Here is a 14500-nt window from a genome sequence, read left to right on the forward strand (position 1 = left end):
ATATCAGGGCTGTCCATGTACAGCAGGGTTCAAAGCTCACTGCACTCTGGCTATTTTTAATTAGGCTTCCTGAAAACACACTATGATTACTTATGAATGCCTACCATAGGCATTAAATATGCAAAAGCTTTATTTTCGAATTTGAACATGCTTTGTAATTAATTTAAATGAGTTAATAACCATTTTTTACACACATGAAAAATATCTGACACTGTGTCACATAAACATTATTTCCATGAGTTGGCCAAACTACAAGATGAAACTCCAGCTGCTGTATTTGTGTAACATTATTATTACATTATAATTTAGGTATTATTACAGGTAGTAAGCACCAGCAAATGTTGTTTGCAAAAAAATGTCAAAGAAACTTCATGTTAGAATAGTCAACCAATCCCAATGCAGCTACAATAACTAACTCAGGTGGGTCATTTCTGGGTTTACTGTTGGTTAGAGTATTTGAAATGATCTACACATATTATTAATAATAATAATAGGCGGGCGCCCATATATAGAGGTTTACTCCTCGACGCAGCGGGCCCGGGTTTGACTCCGACCTGCGGCCCTCCTGCTGTCCTGTCAAATAAGGGCCTAAAAATGCCCAAAAAATAATAATAATAATAGCTTGGATTTTTAGAGTGCCTTTCAAGGGACCCAAGGACGCTCTACATGAAGGCAACGCACAAACAGAACGAACAAAACAAATTAATGGAATTAGTGGTGGTTTTCATTAGTTAGTTTAATTTGCCTTTAACATGATGTAAGAGAAAACATTTTATAAAAAAAAGCCATTCTACAGTACTCTTTGTTCACAAAACACTTTGTTCAATTATTGTATTGCAAAACTTACTACGTACTATTATTTACTGTTTAACTGTTGTTAGGTCCTTATTAAATGTTTCCATAAACAATATTTTGTGACTCACAGTATGTGACTCTCCTGGTTTAGTCATCAGTCAGAAACATTAACAATAATAACTTTGATAAAAAGCAGAAGGTACAAGCTTGTGTTCAGAAAATGATGACTATTTGTTGTTGTAACTTTGATTATTCACAAAAAAGAAAAACAGTAATACAATTTACAGTCATGTGAAAAAATTAGGACACCCATACTAAAGTTGACTAAAAAGAGGAATAAAAAAATCATCTTTAGGAAATTGATCTTAATGCCTTAATTAAAAAAAATGAGGAAAAATCCAATCTTTAAGGACACCAATTTTCTTTGTGAATCAATAATGTATCGTAAATAAATAAATGTTTTTCCTTAAAATACAGGGGGCATAAGTAAGTACACCCCTATGTTAAATTCCCATAGAGGCAGGCAGATTTTTATTTTTAAAGGCCAGTTATTTCATGGATCCAGGATACTATGCATCCTGATAAAGTTCCTTTGGCCTTTGGAATTAAAATAGCCCCACATCATCACATACCCTTTACCATACCTAGAGATTGGCATGGTTTTATTTCAGTTAGCCTAATAGCTGGTTTGATTTGCATTGAGAGATGATTTTATGGAAAGTACCCCATGCCAATCTCTAGGTATGGTGAAGGGTATGTGATGATGTGGGGCTATTTTAATTCCAAGGGAACTTTATCAGGATGCATAGCATCCTGGATCCATGAAATAACTGGCCTTTAAAAATAAAAATCTGCCTGCCTCTATGGGAATTTAACATAGGGGTGTACTTATTTATGCCCCCTGTATTTTAAGGAAGAACATTTATTTATTTACGATACATTATTCATTCACAAAGAAAATTGGTGTCCTTAAAGATTGGATTTTTCCTCATTTTTTTAATTAAGGCATTAAGATCATTTTCCAAAAGATGATTTTTTTATTCCTCTTTTTAGTCAACTTTAGCATGGGTGTCCTAATTTTTTCACATGACTGTATCTCCAATGCTTTTCTGTGTGCTTCAAGAAAATGTGCATGTTAAGTTTGGGTTATTGTTCAGGTTGCAACTGTGTTGAGAAATTTTACAGCAACAGTAACAATGACCATAGGAATTAACTGAATTTTGAGGATTTCAATACTATTATATACTGACAGGGCTGCTGCTATTTATGACATAATATTCCAAAACCCTACAGAATGATGTTTCTTTACTTCAATTCAAACACCCAGCTGTTGCAAGGACGTCAGCCCAAAATACATGTTGGGGGCTAGTTGTGGTTCCAAAACAACTTGATGACTTTGTGGCACAGTCTTCTTTCATTCCTTAGACACAAGTCATTGTTTTAGGCAAATGGGCTTTTCCAACATTGGGTAACTGCATTAAATAATTCCAGGTTTACCTACGTACTGCAGGACACATCTATCACCCAGTATGATGTCTTAATGTCTGCTGTGTTTAGAGATGGTGAAAACATACAACCCTCTTTTTCCCTCATATCATCTGGCTCTAGTTATTGTGATGTATTTAGTGGTTACTGAAAAACACAGAATTCAGTCCAATAGAATGACCTGACAAGTGCAGCAGTGTATGTGGAAGACAGATGAGCCTGTTAAGAAACATATGCTCAGCACATTCCATTAGCAAGATTGTGACGCACGCACGCACACGCACACACACACACACACACACACACACACACACACACACACACACACACACAAATAACAAACATGACCAATAAGATAAGTCCATCTGTTAACAGAGACCAGAGATAGGAGTCTGGGGAGAGAAAATTAGTTTGGCAGTCATGGCTGACTTTATTATTGATAGAGCATTGGTTTCACATACAGTAATAATTGTGTGTATTTGCTTTCATTTGTGTGTGTTTTACCTGTCCAGAGAAGGGGGGTCGGTTGCCTGACCATGCCACCTGGCCGGGATTGAGCTGTCTGGAGATCTGCGCTAGATTCTGATTAGATGAGCCTGATGGCTGGATGTCGTTCACACCAGGGACATGGATCACAGAGGAACTGTGAGCACAAAGACACACACACACACACACACACACACACACACACAGTCAGGCTTCACTTTTCTCTATAGACACACTACTATCACACCACAGGCCTAGTCTCGCTTTGCCAGACCCTCCTCCAAAGCGCACTGAAGGAAGGTCTGGCTACTCTACGTAGCATTCGGGGATGGGAGGAAAACGTGTTCTGGTTTATTGGCATTTCTTTAAACCAATCAGAATCGTCATGGGCGGTGCTAAACTCCGCACAGAGCCGCTGCAAAATAGTCGTGCAGGAGAAAACTCAGATTGGACAGATAGTCTAGCTAGCTGTCTCAATTTACCCTGCAGAAATCTGAGGAGCAGTCACTTTATAACACACGTTATAATGCTCGCCTAGCTGCTAGCGTGGCACGCCCTCATACTCTGCAACTGACTAGCTAGCAGTGCTTACCTAGGTACTGCGCATGTGCAACTCCCAACAAAGATGGAACAGAGATGCCTCACTCGGTAGCTAAAGCAGAGAGCTCAACACACAGGGTGAAAAGAGGAGCTGCAGCAATGTGCAGTACTACACAAATATAGTTGTTTTTGTAAATTAAACCACATTTACACACAAACCTATTCTGGTACAACCTCTAAATACAATTATGAACCTGAAAATTAGCATAATATGAGCATTTTCAAATTCCAAACACAAAGAAAGCGAAAGGAAAAGCAAAATACATGCATCCGGCGGAATTTCCTGCAGCACCGGAGCAATCCCTGAAATGGAACGTCAAGGATATAGACTACCACAGGCCTAACCAAGTGGGTTACGGTTGTAACATGCTGCATTAAATGCACTACGTGTGCATTCACACTGACGGTGTCGGCCGTCAGACGGTGCGGTGAAAATGCAGGTCTTCCCATTCATCTTGAAAGGGGGTAGTGTGTTTAGGCTGTGGTGGTGGGGGGCCGCAGGGGGGAGACGAAGAAAAAGCAGCAGCCTACAGAGAAAAGTTGAGACAAATTCAACTTTTGGTGAAACGCAACCCGACGTCACGCCACAGTGGCCAGTCATGTTTCATGATCAGACTTGTCAGTGTGTTTTGAGGAGGTCTGAGAGTCCCGTACAGGAAACAGGACACATCACTGCCTCTATCGCTGCCACAAGAAAGATTAAAACACCAAACACAAGCACTGAACTGCCCGGCTGACTGTTTCCTCAGTCCCTCCATCTCTTTTCTTTCTCTCTTTCTCCGTGAAATAAAGCTGCCTTCAAGTGCGGTCGGAAATGTCAAGATCTATAAACGATCTGACGGAAAACAGTAACTGTGAAATATAAATTCTACTTGTGCTACATTGGTAAAGAACACAACAGGAAGTCACACAAATGGGCCATTTACAGTTTTTGCTGATTGCTTACACACTAAAAGTGAATGCTTAGACAAAAGCATCAAAACCCCTAACTTTTGTAACCATGCCTTAAACAAAGGCACCAAAAGTACAAACACGTTTTCAAGAATGAAAACTCTTGCAATTATTTGGGGAAACACTTCAAAATGCAAAACACTATTGGCAACACACCCAGACACATGATCACCTTCTGTGCCGCTATTAGTCTGCAAGGAGTTCTCCATCACCATGCCACTCTAGGTCCCTACAATACTGCACACATAATCACATTTCTGGATGCACTACATAATTTAGTTGTACAGGATGGACCACAGCAGCCCAGGTTTGTTGTCATCTGGGATAATGTTAGTTTCCACCGTGCTGCTCTGGTCCAGGACTGGTTCACCAACCACTGATGTAACTTCACAGTATTGAGACTGAGAAATTCTTTTCAGCTTGGCAATGGAAAGTTTACGACCGCCAACCACATACCCGCATGCCTCTTCTGCAAGCAATGGAAGATGGAATTGCTTGTCATGTGAATGAGGTGATGTGGCCAGACCCTAACAGGAGGCGGGATCCATAAACCATCCACCCCATCCTTTACAAACCACAAAACCACTACAATTGTTTTTCATTTCAATTTTTTGCAAGTATTTTTTCATTGTTTTTTGTTTGTTTACAGTAACATGTATTGATTACTGTATTGTAATTCTACTTTTCGTTGTGTTTTTGTACAAATCTGCAATTCATTGCATCCATTGTAATGTTGGTAGATGTTCTGTACTTTAACAATCTTTTACAGAAGCCTGTATGAGACAATAGGTATACAAAATACTAAAGAGAGCAGTGTTTTGTATAAAGTACATCAGTGTGTTGTTGCGGCTTTGAAAGAGTAATTCAAGTGGTGCATGCGACTATCATTTTGTTGCAAAAATGCCATTTTGAGAAAGGATTGTTACATTTTGATTGCAGAGTTTCATACTGACATAGAAGTGAGATATTTATCTTCAAGTGTTGTGTCTTCTTTGGCTTGTGTGAAGAGTTTTGACACAATGAGCCACATTCCGCAAAACGTGTGTAAGCAGTCGGTGAGTGACACTCCCACCGCCGCACAACTCTGCAGTGAATCGCCGGATGGCTTTTTCTGGTCTGAATGGGCCCTAACACACATCGCGTACCTGAAGCTTTTGCCAGAGTGTCCTTGCTGGAAGGGAGAGCTCTGTGAGTAGAGCTGCTGGCCTCCAGCTGTAGAGGAGGGAACCATCATCTTCTTATCTCCCGCTACACAAACACACACATACCAGGGTCAGCATTTTAGAAATAACAGAGAAGAGAGACCGCAGGTGATAAAAAAAAAATACAGTAAAGCTAAACAAGCAACTATCAGGACACGTGTGTGTGTGTGTGTGTGTGTGTGTGTGTCGTACAGCCAGAGATGCCAGTGTACATCTCAGAAAAGCGTGGGTCTCTCTCCTGGGAGAACAGGATTTCTGTTTTGTCGATGTTCTTCCCGGCCTCATGGACTCCGCTGCTGACACTGGCCACAGGCACCTGAGAGGGGAGCGGTAGGAGGGCATAAGGAATGACATTAGGGATGATAGACCTAGGTCACAAAAATGAACACAAACAACCCACAAGCAGTCTGCATAGACACAAGTCCAACAGATGTCAGAGGAGGCAGCACTGAGCAGACGGATCCCCTTTCTCCAACATGGTGGCTATGTTTGTCTATGAAACGCAACGCCAAGTGCAAAGCTTAATTTATGGTCGCCGCGGTTTTCCGGGGCGCAAGATCCGCATGCCATAAAATGATGTTACCACGGCTGTCGTTTCCAGCGCAAAGGCTCCGCAAGCTGTTACGGCGCATGGTCGTGCACTCTAAGCACTCCTGCAGTTAAACTCCATGCCTTCTCTTTTCTGGCGTTGTCTTTATAAAAAGGATCTGTGATGTGTATTATGTTTTTCCACCTCCAAGATCTGTGGTGTTGTAGAGGAGACATGTAGGATATTGTGGGGTGTATTTTGGTAAATTGACTGGATACTCTCGCTGTTCCACGGGCCCATGGCTCGTGTGAAAAAAGACCTGCCGCGTATCTTTAGCAGAGCGGAGAGCCGCTTCACGCACGCTTCTGGGACGCGCCGTGGCGCAGCTGGTGGAATATCAGACATTGACTTGAATGGCAGTGATTGCCCCCAGTGGAAAATAGGGGTGAGTGTGATCATGAAGTGTCTCTAAAGCAAAGGGTTACCTGGGAAAGATCGTAGGCAGTCAGTCCATCCCTCTGGTGAACCTCCAGCTCTGCCTGCTGCTGCTGCTGTAGCTGCCTGCCAAACACATCACACCACATACACCATCAGCACCTCGGCCTGACACATACAGCAAGTTGTTGAATTGAAGCTACCTTCATTTTAAATTTTACATAATAAGATAACTAACATGATAAATAAACATTGATTAAAACATATATGATAAGTGTGACACCAATAGAAACAGCCCAGCTAGAGAAGAACGATAGTTACGTCTTGTAACACCAGATTCTATGAGTACAGGCGTAGCCCTCTGCAAGCTGTGTGTGTGTGTGTCAGGGTTTTTCCTGCATAGAGGAATTTTTGGCAACCCTCAATGAGGTTTTAGCAAGCACCAAAGGACCATCAGTGCTAAAATAATAAGAATTGAGAAAAAATGGGAACTGAAATCTTCTCTATATGTGTTTATCAGCAATTTTCCTAACAATTGTTGAAGAAGCAGAACATAAACTTGAACATGAGCGCTAATCTCACCTTTCCCGTCCATAGCCTGTACCAGACTCTCGATGATTTTAACGGCAGTATTTCAATAGTAATATTATTTTTTAAGCAGTTTTTGGGGGTTTCATTTACTCAAGCATAATAGGCATTTTTGTTTATAAAAAATGTCAGAAGAAAACAGACAAATGCATAGATTTCTTTCAAATAAGGTAACACAGACTCATTGCCTTTACTGTACATCGACCTATCATGCTTACTGTTGTGCGTAGTCCCCCCAAAAAACTGATTGTGTGTGTGTGTGTGTGTGTGTGTGTCTGTGTGTGTGTGCGTGTGTAAGGGAACCTACTTGACGTTGGTGTTGGTGCAGATGATGTACTCTATCTCATCAGAGTATGGGTTCTGGAAGGTGAAGCTGCTGGTTCGGATCAGCATCCACTCCCTGTTCTTCATGCGGAAACGGTACATCACAGACAGAACCTGACCCTTCAACTTCACCACCTACAGAGGGAGGGAAACCACTGATCAATATCACTGTTTTTAATACGTCCTATTTATCCAGCTGGAGTCTGGAGGTGAAGAGTAGCAGCGACTGAAACTACCGTGACAACAGCCTTCTGTACTTCTTATTACAATCTCATTACCATTACAATGTTCTTCATTCGTAGTTAACAATTTCCAGTGTGGTTGCCTGAGAGTGAAGAGTTGTCTACAGAGCAGGCTTCTCTGAGATAAGAACAGAGGGCGAACCCATGTTTCCCATTTACGTTTTACAACAAAACCACTTTAATCTGAGGAGGGAGACTCTTAAAGAATGTAATTAGCAGCAGTTTGAAGTGTTTTTTGCTGTATTATGTACTCTCTGTGGCAAGCTGCTGCTACCTATACTGTAGTCTTTAACTCCCTCCCCTGAGCTCACCGTTTCAATACTTTAAGCTTATCAACCTAGCTCTGACATCCAGTATGATACATATTGAATTTGTAAATTGATTAAAATTTAACATATAACATTTTCAAGTTGTATGTACAGGTTGTGAACATTAATTAGGCTGACACTAAAAACTGTAGTGTTTCTGCCTTCTCAGCCAACAAAAAGTGTCAACATATGTGAACTGAATGTTTATATATATTTAACTTTCACTACTTTTGTTGAAAGCTTAATCTAATTAGATTCAATACGGGATGTTCTCTTTGTCTGCCTGTAAGCAGGTTTACAGACAAACTACAAACTGGCCAGTTTTTCATTCAAACTTGATGGAAGGGTGTAGCATGGGTCAAGGAAGAACTCATTAACTATAACATTATGACTTAAAGCTCATAAACACACCGAAGTTGGATGAATGGCTTCCCAACTCGGCAAATGCGACCATCCGAGGAGCACGTGAATGCACCATTGGCCTCGGAGGTCTGCGCTCTCTGAGTGCCATTCTAGTTTATAAATGGTCTCTCTGTCACTATTTACTGGCACCCTGAGAAAATTGTTACATCAATTTGTACTAAGACCTTTAACATATCTGCGGGTTTGATCTCTATGATTTATGGCTGGCACACACTTAGATTTTTCAAATCTTAACAGATTAAGTTATAAATGTGAAAGACCCCACATATAACAACATGTAATGATACAACAGATTTGTAACAGATTTGTTTCTACAGTGTGTGAAGAGCAATACTTTCGCCAGAACAGCACACCATACACAAACAAAGTCCCGAATCTCAAAACCGGAAATGTTGCGCGAATAAACGTGACTTAAGAGTATACAAACATGGCAGAAGACGGGCAGGAAGAACCCTGCTGTCCAGACCGGGCTTCTGCTGGAGATTGGTGCTCATATGGAGGTAGTCTCGCTTTGCCAGACCCTCCTCCAAAGCACGCTGGAGGAAAGTCTGGCTACTCCACATAGCATTCGGAGGAAAACATGCTCTGGTTTACTGGCATTTCTTTAAACCAATCACAGTTGTCTTGGGCGGTGCTAAGCACCGGAGAAAAGTCGCGGTGTCTCTGCAAAATAGCGTCGAGAAGGAACTTGTTTTGGTGGAACATGTGTACATTTAAAAGTTGTTTAGGTTGTGCAACAGAAAACTCAGATTGGACAGACAGTCTAGCTAGCTGTCTGGATTTACCCTGCAGAGATCTGAGGAGCAGTTAACCATAGTCCTCATAAATCCACTGGAGTTTAAAATACCAACACAAAGGAAGCCCAAGGCAATGGATATCCGGCCTAAATGAGTGAAATCCGGCGGATTTTCCGGCGACAACGGAGCAATCCCGGAAGCGGAATGTCAAGGATGTAGACTAATACGGAGATAACCCACTGATAACGCCAGCGTCCCTGTCGGATGGTTAACGTCCTTGCACACTGAGTCCGAAATTTCCGTGCGAAAAAACGACCTCACGTTGTGTCAATCATATTTACAAAAATTCGGAACGGGTTCGATTTTCTGCGTTTTTCCGCATCCGTAGCAAACATTTTGATGTGTTGTGACAAAGACAGGGTATGAGCCTATCCAGAAATGCAGCACAGAAAGATGCTTGCAGAGTGCAACGTATCATTTCATAACTCAAGATAGTCTGCTGTCAAGATGGTAATACACAGTAGGATGATGATGATTTGGAGAACGGAAGAGGGGAATATGAGAACGCAGACAGAAAAAGGAGAATGCAACTCATTCAGGAGGCCGCGGTGCCAAACGCAAGAAGACGCAGGCAGAGAGGACAGGCAGAGAGGTAACGTTACTGCCAGCGGAGAGAAGCGAAGGATGAAGTGAGGGAGAAGGAGAGAGAGGCAGAGCGATAGCAGTGTCACATTTTGTATTGTTTTTGCAAAAACTTTTGCAACAGATTAATTAATACGCATCGGACTCAGTGTGCAAGGACCTTTACCGTTGAGCACGGCTCTTCTGAAGAGGCCAGGTCGCCCCATTGAGTGTGAGCTAACCATGAAGCTAACTAATGCTCTGTTTGCACCTCAGCCGTTACAACATTTCTGTGAAAATGGGGATATATGTGAGTGATCACATCACTGGTCACAGGGTTTAACCAGCCCTTTCAACATTTCACTGCTATTAAGGACATGCACTTGTTCTCACAGCCTTTCTCAGTTGATGTGGAAGGTGTGCAGGAGGACGTACAGAAATGTGTACAGAAATGCAACGTGATGGTACTTTCTGAAGTCGCCACCAGCAGCTCCCACTGTCTGAGTTCTGGCCCAAGATTATATACTTTTTGGCCATGTGGCCCCTGGCATTAGAAACACCCCTTTCTTAAACATTCTATTCTTTCTCATTTCTCAAGTTTCAAGCCCATGATCTCTGCTGTTTTTTTCCCCAGACTCAAAAAAAAACAACCTTTCGGTCCAATTAACAGCTATAGCTACCTACCTGTTGGAAACTTTCCCTCAGGTGACTCTGGTCCTCGGGATGGCAGAACTCCAGGATATCCTTCCCCAGCAAGTCCTACAGGACAGGATTACAGTCAGTTAACAGGAATATGTCCTCATTACACAAAGGGTTTCTTTAACCAAATACAAAAAACAACAGCTATTTCCTACTACATATTGTATTGTACAGCAGGAATGCGATGCCCACGGATTTGTTTTCTTCCATTACGTAAACTGATAATCAACGATTTGGCCCACTTATTACTTACGTTTTGTCTTTACCTCATGTATTCTAACCCATGGCAGGAGTTTTTTATATGTATAACAGTATGTAACTGTTCTGCATTCAAATTTCTAAGAACAACTAGACCTACATTTTGTTATATATTTTGTTGAGTTGTGTCCTAACATTATCCCAAATGTTTCCAACAACGTTCAAACCCAGATCTGTTACATTTTTTTTTTTTTTTTTTAAAAAGATAATTTTTTTGGGCATTTTAGGCCAGGACAGCTGAAGACATGAAAGGGGAGAGAGAAGGGAACGACATGCAGCAAAGGGCCGCAGGTCGGAGTCGAACCTGCTGCAGCTGCGTCGAGGAGTAAACCTCTATATATGGGCGCGTGCTCCACCAACTGAGCTACCCAGGCGTGCAAAGTCAGTTACATTTTGTCGCCTGTCAATTAAACATCTTTTTATTTAATTTTTTTTAAAATTGTTTTTAACTGTATGTTTCATAATCGGACCTCTGGATAGAAAGTCTAATCTTAATGCAAGTCTGTTTCCAACGAAGGACTGGTTCTCTGCAGCTGAAGTAAATCAATGATTTACCACAAAGACGAATATTTATTCCATGCTCATGGCAACTTATGAATATGTTGAAAAAATGTTTCCCTTTGCATGAAACTTAAAACAGGTAACGTTCCTATCTCTACGATGAATGTTTATAACATTATCAGTGCAGAGTCCCTTTGCTCCTCGGAGCTAACCTGAGGCTGGTAACCGATGACGTTGATGCAGCGCGGGTCGACGAAAGTGATGACACCATCCGAGTTGTGACGTGACAGGAACTCTGTAGGCACGGACAGGCCGTTCATGTCCATAGAGACTGGAGAGCTGGTCACCTGAGGGAGGATGCAGACATATTTAACATACATCATTTAGCCATAGGGACAAAGATATTTAGTAAGGGAAATGGAGAGTTGGAGCACAAATACAACTACACCAGTATAAGGGCTGAACGATATGAGGAAAATATGCAATATATGATAACGTTGTTGAATTGTTGAACGATATTACATAAATAAACAGATATTAAAGTGAACTCAGTTCCGATGCTTTCAGTATTCTGCTAAATTACATAAATTTCTCGCTGAATTTAAAACAAATGAAAGGAAGTCATTTCGAACATTCTTTTATTGAACAAATTGAACATTGAAATGAATATAAAAAGGCGGCACTAACAAAAGATTGACAGTTATATTTTAAAGTGCAATTTTCTACTGATACTTTCTTTAAACTAACACAAAAAAATCCCTTTCGCAGTGTGTTTATTGCAGCCGTTGATATTGCGATGACGATAAAAAAAAAAAACAATACAGCCCTAACCAGTATTTTTACACAATAGTTTACTGTAGACCACTGGCATTGTGTACACTCAAGACTCTATAACAAAACAGTCTAAAATGAGTCCCTCTATTTGGGCAGTGACTGTCAATAATGGCGCAGTGCCAACTCACTGAAGCTGCAAGTTGCAGAGTTTTAGTGGACTGTGACAGACTCGAGATTAACAACATCCATGATTCATTAATAGTAGAAACCGCAGCATCCATGATAAATTTTTGCTGTTGTGGATATTGCCCGTCACTAATTGGCAGCTGTTGCCTTTTATAGAGACCTGAAAGGGTGTCAAAACTGTGGAATTCTGGGGAGCTGAGTTCACTGGCTGTTCTTTTGTCTGAGGAACAAATACTCTAGCTGGAAACTGTAACATACATGCATACAGTTTAGTCCCAACATTACATAGTCTTACATTCAGTTCTTGGAAACTTGACCTAACCCTAACCTTAACTGCCAACCCAAAAATCTGCTTTTCCCAATTGGGGACACAGCTTTTGTCTGGAATGTGTCCCAGGAGGTGTGTCCCCAACTGGAATGAGTGTCACTTAAATGGCCCGTTTGTGTGATGTCCTGTTGTGTTCTTTAACCCCCCAATGTAGCACAAGTAGACTTTATATTTCACAATTACTGTTTTCCGTCAGATCATTTTAAGATCTCGACGTTATCGACCGCACTTGAAGGCAGCTTCATTTACCGGAGAAAGAGAGAAAGAAAAGAGACGGAGGGACTGAGGAAACAGTCAGCTGTTCCACAAACTCCTGGGCGGTTCAGTTCTTGTGTTTGGTGTTTTAAAACTTTCTTGTGGCAGCGATAGAGGGAAGCGATGTTTCCTGTTTCCTGTACGGGACTCTCACACCGCCTAAAAACTGTAGCTCAACACACACCGACAAGTCTGATCTCCAGTTACATGATTGGCCACACACACGCACACGCACACACAATATGATATTTATGATATTTCCTTCAGGGAAATCAAAGTCGTTGAGTTGACTGTGGCACAACACACACCTGCAGTCTTCCGATGGCCACCAGGCAGTATTTTCCAGTCTGACCCGCCTCTGTGTCTTCTTCTGGTATAGTCATACCTGGGGGGAAAAAGAGAGACAGAGAGAGAGAGATTGATTGTGTTTTGTCCGAATATTTGGACACATTGTATGTTGAAGCTTTGGCAACATTGTTATTGAAACTTTAATGCCAACAAAGCCCCTTTGAATTGAATTGAATTGAGAGAGACAGAGAGAGAGAGAGAGAGAGGTGTGAAACAGAGAGGAAAACAAGACATTTCTCATTAAGTCTTACCACTTAATTTTCCATTTGTTACTTGAACTTTGCAAGCAGTGAGAGGTAATCTACAGGGCCGACACAGCCACTGCTCCTCTACAATGATTTATAAGTCATGTTTTCACCATTAAGCCTACCAAACTGAAAGATAGATTTCAGGCACAATAGCAAACTCTGCTCGCATTTCACATTTCATTGAAACAAATATTCAAACGTGTCCCTCTCTGTCTAATACAAATCATTCAGTAAAAGAGAAGGGGGAAGCAGACAAAGACGCAAACAGACATATCAATTCCATTTTGATTAAAAACAGTGGTTTCGAAATCCAAGATGTTCCTCTGTCTGGCCCCACAAATCAAACTTCAAATAGTCCTTTAGATCATTTGCAACATTGCATGTTGATGTGATATTGAGAATGCAGCTAGCTGCCTAAACAACTGCTCACGACACATAGCTGCACCAATCTTCTGTTGCTACAGATCTGTTCTGCAGAATACATCTTCAAGCACTTCTATCAAAACTTGTTATGCGTTGAGATGTGTCCAGGCAAGATGTATACATAAAGCAGAATTGTAATAAGGGCTTTATAAATTTATTTTTAGTTTGTTTATGTGGTATTTTGTATGGATTTGGATTTTGGATGCAGGCATTTTTTTCTTAATGCATTGCAGAGATTCATTCAATTGTCAAGCATATACATTGGATCGATTTTAGTAACTTTAATGTACTTGAAGTGTGAACTGTGTTAAGTATGGGATCAAGCCTTGATAAGGGCAGACTCAATATTAAATGACTCGGATCGGGATCGGTGGCAACATCGGTGGGACATCCCTACAACTAACTAACTAACTAGCCAAATTTGGTTCATGAGAGAAGAGACTCCACTCTGTAACACCACTGTACATCAGTGTTTCTGTAGTTCCAACAGAGTGCCACGCTTTCTCTCTATTTGATCGCGCCACGTCAATTCCAAGAGCCGTATTCTCAATTAAAGCTTTCATTAAAATCATATAAATAATTTAAGAAGCAGAATCAGAAGCTTCAGTTCAGAATTTGGATCAAGTAGCTTGTAAAAAAAGAAAGTATTCTAGATTTAGTGTGCTACAGCTGTTATTTTGATGTGTCAGATACATATTTAGTCAACATTAAGGACAATATAAGTCTTGGCTCAGACTTGATATCAGTAGATATC

At 41.1% G+C, this 14500-nt stretch overlaps 1 protein-coding gene across 2 annotated transcripts in view; it reads right to left on the minus strand.

Moving 5' to 3' along the window:
* arnt2 (aryl-hydrocarbon receptor nuclear translocator 2) overlaps positions 1–14500 on the minus strand; it is a 79770-nt gene that overhangs the window by 13720 nt on the left and 51550 nt on the right. For both annotated transcript variants that reach the window (XM_035999854.1, XM_035999855.1), the window contains 8 exons: positions 13036–13112; positions 11397–11531; positions 10411–10485; positions 7379–7530; positions 6534–6609; positions 5712–5835; positions 5463–5565; positions 2785–2923 (listed from right to left, as the gene is read on the minus strand). In XM_035999854.1, coding sequence (XP_035855747.1) covers positions 2785–2923; positions 5463–5565; positions 5712–5835; positions 6534–6609; positions 7379–7530; positions 10411–10485; positions 11397–11531; positions 13036–13112 — 881 coding nt within the window. The remainder of the gene's footprint in view (positions 1–2784; positions 2924–5462; positions 5566–5711; positions 5836–6533; positions 6610–7378; positions 7531–10410; positions 10486–11396; positions 11532–13035; positions 13113–14500) is intronic.

This window comes from Sander lucioperca, chromosome 3, assembly GCF_008315115.2.
Source record: "Sander lucioperca isolate FBNREF2018 chromosome 3, SLUC_FBN_1.2, whole genome shotgun sequence".
In the NCBI taxonomy this organism is placed as follows: Eukaryota; Metazoa; Chordata; class Actinopteri; order Perciformes; family Percidae; genus Sander; species Sander lucioperca.